Source organism: Brassica napus, chromosome A7 (assembly GCF_020379485.1).
Source record: "Brassica napus cultivar Da-Ae chromosome A7, Da-Ae, whole genome shotgun sequence".
Taxonomy (NCBI): Eukaryota; Viridiplantae; Streptophyta; class Magnoliopsida; order Brassicales; family Brassicaceae; genus Brassica; species Brassica napus.
The window spans coordinates 19,691,573-19,697,316 of NC_063440.1; the positions used below are offsets into that span (position 1 = coordinate 19,691,573).

A 5,744-nucleotide genomic window follows, 5' to 3' on the forward strand; every position below is an offset into this window, starting at 1 on the left:
TATCTTTTGACATAATCAGAGATAAGTATGAAGAATCTAAACTTTGTCTTCAAGACATTGAAACAAAGCTAAAGAGAAGATCCAAGAACATGTCTCTCTCTCCATAAAAAAAATACAAAACCTAAGATCAAACAGGTAGAATCTCCAATCCATTGTTATTTTTGCTTCTATAATAGTATTTAGAAGCAAAATTACTCAATTCCATTGCTATATTTTCTTCTAAAATAGAAATTGCTATTTTTTCTGTTATTTAGAGAAAAAGAAATATCAATCTCTATTTTTTACTCTATATTTTGAAGATTGCTATAAGAAGAGAATAAATTGGAGTAAACTTCATCTCTATTATAGAAATTCTCTATTTTAGAGGTAAAACTAACAAAAATACATTAAAAATGGTATAAACTGTTGATATGTGTTCCATTCTCAATTTTTTATTTTTTTTTTAGAAAAAACATATGAATGAATCTAAAGATTTAAATTTTCAAAAAAAAAGAAGATCTAAATTTTCTTTTAGGTTTTAAGTAAGCTTTCATGTGTATGTTATGCTATCATAAGTTATCACTCAAATACAATATCAAGGTTGTTTAATCTCGGTGAACTCTATTCATATAAATAGTTCTATTGTTACTCTTCAAGCATCCAAGGTTCTATGGTGTAGTGGTTAGCACTCTGGACTTTGAATCCAGCGACCTGGGTTCGACTCCCGGTAGGACCTTTTCTTTTTAACTTTTTGTATGTTTCATTAAACTTCGTAATCAGCGGAGAACATATTCAAAACTGACTGTTCTTCATCACTTCTGGTCCTTTTCAAAGAATTTATGTTTTATTGTTAAGACAAGATAATCTATGACATTTAATAAGCCTTTTTGTCTTAATGTCATAAAAATAATATTTGTTCCAATTAAGACGCCTACCTGAAAGGCCTATAACGATCCATAGTCATCCCATTAAAAGGCCCAAACATAACACAAATGACAAAGAAAAGGATCAGACAGGACAATGATGAAACTTTCCTTTGGTTCACGGTTACATCATTTGGCGATGGCGGCGACATCGGGAGCGAAGATTACGGCGACTGAGCCACCGAAGATAGTTTGGAACGCGGGGAAACACCGGTTCGAAACCGAAGATCACGAAGCTTTCATCGACTACAAACTGAGAAACAACGGAAAAGTAATGGATCTGGTCCACACCTACGTCCCTTCCTCAAAACGAGGGTTAGGTTTAGCTTCCCTCCTATGCATCGCCGCCTTCGAACACGCTTCCTCTCACTCCCTCTCCGTCGTCCCTTCCTGCTCCTACGTTTCCGTAAGATCTCTCAATCTTTTAATTTTTTATCTCGAAAATTCATGGATCTTGAAAGTTTGAACCGGTGTGTGGGTTTTGCAGGACACGTTTCTTCCTAGGAACCCGACGTGGAAGCCTCTGGTTCATTCGGAGGATCCCAAGTCTAGCATCTGAAGTAAGACTCGTTTTAACATTATTGTTAAGTTTGTGTCTCAATGTCAGTTGTTGGTTGTGTAATCTTTTAAAACCTTGTACTCAAGATCTGTCGGAGACAGATGTAATGAATCTGTAATAATGAAGTCTTTGAATGTCTTAACATGACAGTTGAAGCACATCAAAAAAATTCCACAACGATCATATTATTGTAAATGAATAAAGATTTTCCATTTTTTTGAAGTAAGAGCTTGATTGGTTTTCCCGCTACCACCCGCAAACGCAGCTTTTGCGATTGGTAGCGGTTGACAGCGTTTCGAAACAATCATACAAACCGCTACAAATCGCTTCAAACCGCTCCAAACCTCTTAAAATCAAAAGCTGGTTCCAGCTAGCGTTTGCGGTTGCGGGCGGTTGCGGGAGGATAATTTTTTTTTCTTTTTTTTTTAAAACCATATAAATACAAAAATAAAAATAAAAATAAAATTTTTAAAATGGAATTATAAAAATACTAAAATATATCTATTATATTTTAATTAATATTATAAAATTTTAAAATAAAAATATTTTCTATAATTTTGAAAAATTTAAAACTATAACTTTGAAAATATAATTTACATATTTATTATAATATTATGATTTTTGATATTTTTATAATTATATAAAATGTAAATATTGTTAATTTATTATTTAACCGCTGCTGTATTTGGTAGTTAACCAGTCGTAAGTATCCCGCAAACGCACCAATTTCTAACCGCAGAACCAGTCGTACAAATCTCTTAAAACCGCTAGAAACCGCAACCACCCGCATCCGCAAACGCCCGCAGCCGCAACCGCAACTGCTGCGTTTGAACCAGTCAAACCCTAAATCTATCTTTTACGCTAATTTTAAATTAATAGGGGCGTAAAATTTATTCCAAATTGAGTTTTAAACTGAAAATACAGTAGATTTGAAAATGCTGTAAGAACTGTTCTTTTCTAAAATAGCTAATTTGAAATGGTTTAGGACTAGATTTAAACTGATATGAGATGTATGAGCACACGGACCCAAAACCTCTCAACTCTAAAAAAGTAATCCAAATTAACAAATATAAATCAACCTTAAAATTAATTTTCTCCGGTATTAATTTGTCTATATATTGTTATCCTAACCAAAAATTACAATAATTGAATGGGAGCCAAACTCAATTTTATAAATATTCAAGCAATTTTTTTAAACTCCATACCCGACTGTTAAAACTTAACCAAATAAAAAACTGAAACACCCATACTGTTTATTACACATATATATATATATTACACATAAAAACAAGTTCTCCGCTTTTATTTTTGGTAGATAAACATCAAAACATAGGATCTTAACTGATGCATAGTATTCATGGGACAAGTAGTGGTTCTTATTTTTGCAAACCTCAAATCTATTTGCGGAACTCAATAAGAGACAAAGAATAGGCCCGGCAAATGAACTCGCAACGACTAAAGCCTGCAGCACAACCTAAAGCCTCCAATTCGGGAAGAGTCCTTTCTCTACCACCTGAACGTTGTGTTAATATGAACATGTCTAAAGTGAACCGCAAGTTAGAAGCTAAGTCGTCACACTTTGGTTCTGTTGGCATAACCACGTCGAGAACTATCACTTTTCCTTTCTCTGGGAGACTTGCCCAGCAGTTTTTGAGAATTTTAACAAAGTTTTCATCGTTCCAAGCATGCAGTATCCACTGTATCAGTGAAACCTTTTTTATTTTGTTCAACAGATGTATTAATTAGATCATATGATAGTTTATACGCATATATACTTACTTTCATGATAATAGCATCTCCCTTTGGAATTTCTACTAACATGTCTCCTGCCACATGTTCCACTCCTATAATAACAGATTTAATCAAGATATATAACAAATAACAATTTTAGAAGATTATTATTTATTAGAATGTAACTATTAACACTTCAATACAAAAACTATATATCAATTTTTTTATTTAATTTATTTACCGGGATAAGCAGGAGCATAGGCAATAGCCGGTGGTAAGTCGAAATTGATGCCCTTGATATGAGGATACTTGGAAGTGACTACATCTAGTAGGGTTCCAACAGCTCCTCCAACATCCACCAAGGTGTTAACATCTTCAAATCCTTTGTATTTTTCTAGAAACTTCTTCATGAACATGGTTGAAGATTCCGACATTCCCGGGTTAAACTTCTCAGCGAATTGTTCATCAGATGCAATGTATTCGAAGACTTTCATACCGTGGGCAGAAACACATGCATCTGTTCCTTCTAATATCACATCCTTTATATGTGACCTGTAGAAAAATATTAGTTAGGAGAATATGTAAATTAACTTGACGTAATTGCATTTATTTCGTATTATTAATATATAGAACGTACATATTCTTGAAAACGACGTGGTCATGGCACAACATGAACATAGATCTGAGAGAACCCGAGCCGTCACAATCTTTCAAGAAAAACTTGCAAACATGTTCACCTGCGTATACCCTTTCGATCTTTCCGGTTTGGTCGTTCTCTCCGGTTTCAACAACACGACATTTCAAGATCGAGTGGCTGGTGAGTAATCGCATCATCCGGTCCAGCATCAGTGGAGCCTCTGGATTGGTGGGTTTAGTAGGTAGACGAGACGCTATCTCGGAAGGCGAGAGCCACATGCCATCCTCAACCGCAGCCATTGTGTCGATGACTCCCAGCTCCAAGGCAGCTTTGAAAACCATTGGGAACGTCAAGGAGTACACGATCCTCTCGGCTTGCAAGGCCACCATTTCTTGTTCTTCTTCTTTGATCAGACCCGGTTTAGGAGAAGTGTTTAAGGGATTTTGAAGTTGGTCCGCCATTAGTTGATGTTGGTTGAAAACGGAGAAGATAGGTAGACAACAATGTAAGTAATGAGAAATAGAGGCTTGGTTTCAAGTACATCCATGCCTTGCGCTGTTTTATAGTGGAAACTGGAGGTAAGAGCACCTCCAAGAGGTTTTTCAACATGGAATTCTTATTACATATATGTGTAAGTATATATAAATAATATTGTTTAATTATATCTCATCTTGTTAGACTATATTTGCGAAGTGATTTTGCCACATGTCTTCTTTACAATCAATTTCACAAAACAAATATGACATGACTACTGAAATTGATAGCATGGCTTCTAGAAAAATATAAGATGAATAATTTCATTTAATGTTGATATATATTTTTGACAAACTTATTAGAATATGGTAATAATTCATATATTACATTCAATATTGATATTTCTTTTTGGTAAACTTTTTTAAAATATGGTAATAGCTCATACATCATCTATAAAATAAATATATTCATATATAACATTTCAAATTTTGAAATATTATTATTTTGTATAATTATACAATTTGTATTACTAAAGCTTTCAAAAATTTCTACAGTTTTTTAAAAATTTAAATATCCAATCGTAAGATTATTAGTTTCTTATATATCTACAAATTTTATAAATATTGTTTAGGCTAAATTTTTTATAATTATACAATTTTATATCATTTTATTAGTTTTATACAAATTGATTTAATATATATCAAATCTCTATTAAATATTAGTAAGAAAATTGTAAAATTTATAATATTTAATACATATTTTTAGTAAAATATATGTTACATTTAAAAACATTTTACTGCACATGCTGCAGGAAAACACCTAGTAATATTGAGAAACTCAGCCTAAAATATTTCAGATATTTTGGGCCAAGAACACCTTATCGGTGGAGTTTTCCATTTAATTACCGGATTTTAGTCCAAAATATCAATATTTAATTATAAATAAATGAATGAACTGAATTTTAAAGCACTTATAAAATTTAGCCACTAGAAACAGATAACTGGCCTTCGAGTTTCGGAAGGATATTTCTGCAAGATACTTTTGATTCTCTCTTTAAAAAAAAAAATTCTTACTAAGATATTTAGGGTATGACTGGTTTTCCCGCTACCACCCGCAAACGCAGCTTTTGTGGTTAGTAGCGGTTGCTGGCGTTTTGCAACAATCGCTCAAACCGCTCTAAACCGCTCCAAATCGCTCTGAACCTCATAAATTCAAAAGCTGGTTCCAGCTAGCTTTTGCGGTTGCGGGCGTTTGCGGGAGGATAAAAATTTTTTTTTTTTCCAAAACAATATAAATACAAAAATAAAAAAATTCAATAAAAAAATTAAAGTGAAATTATAAAAATGCTAAAATATATCAATTAAATTTTAATTAATATTATAAAACTTTAAAATAAAAATATTTTCTATATTTTTAAAAAATTTAAACTATAACTTTCTAA

At 32.6% G+C, this 5,744-nt stretch overlaps 2 protein-coding genes and 1 non-coding gene across 3 annotated transcripts; 2 read left to right on the forward strand and 1 right to left on the reverse strand.

Moving 5' to 3' along the window:
• The first annotated feature begins 643 nt into the window (after positions 1-643).
• TRNAQ-UUG lies at positions 644-715 on the forward strand. Its single transcript has one exon. It is a non-coding gene; the product is annotated as a tRNA-Gln (tRNA).
• A 252-nt stretch (positions 716-967) lies between these two features.
• On the forward strand, positions 968-1,683 carry LOC106353481 (acetyltransferase At1g77540-like). The gene is made up of 2 exons (XM_013793241.3): positions 968-1,308; positions 1,390-1,683. The coding sequence occupies exons 1-2, from the start codon at positions 1,000-1,002 to the stop codon at positions 1,459-1,461; spliced, it is 381 nt and encodes a 126-aa protein (XP_013648695.1). The 5' UTR covers positions 968-999; the 3' UTR covers positions 1,462-1,683.
• Positions 1,684-2,614: 931 nt separating this feature from the next.
• On the reverse strand, positions 2,615-4,431 carry LOC106353480 (indole glucosinolate O-methyltransferase 4). The gene is made up of 4 exons (XM_013793240.3): positions 3,830-4,431; positions 3,434-3,744; positions 3,241-3,305; positions 2,615-3,158 (listed from the first exon to the last, which is right to left on the reverse strand). Exons 1-4 carry the CDS (start codon positions 4,288-4,290, stop codon positions 2,859-2,861), a joined length of 1,137 nt encoding a protein of 378 aa, XP_013648694.1. The 5' UTR covers positions 4,291-4,431; the 3' UTR covers positions 2,615-2,858.
• Positions 4,432-5,744: the final 1,313 nt, after the last annotated feature.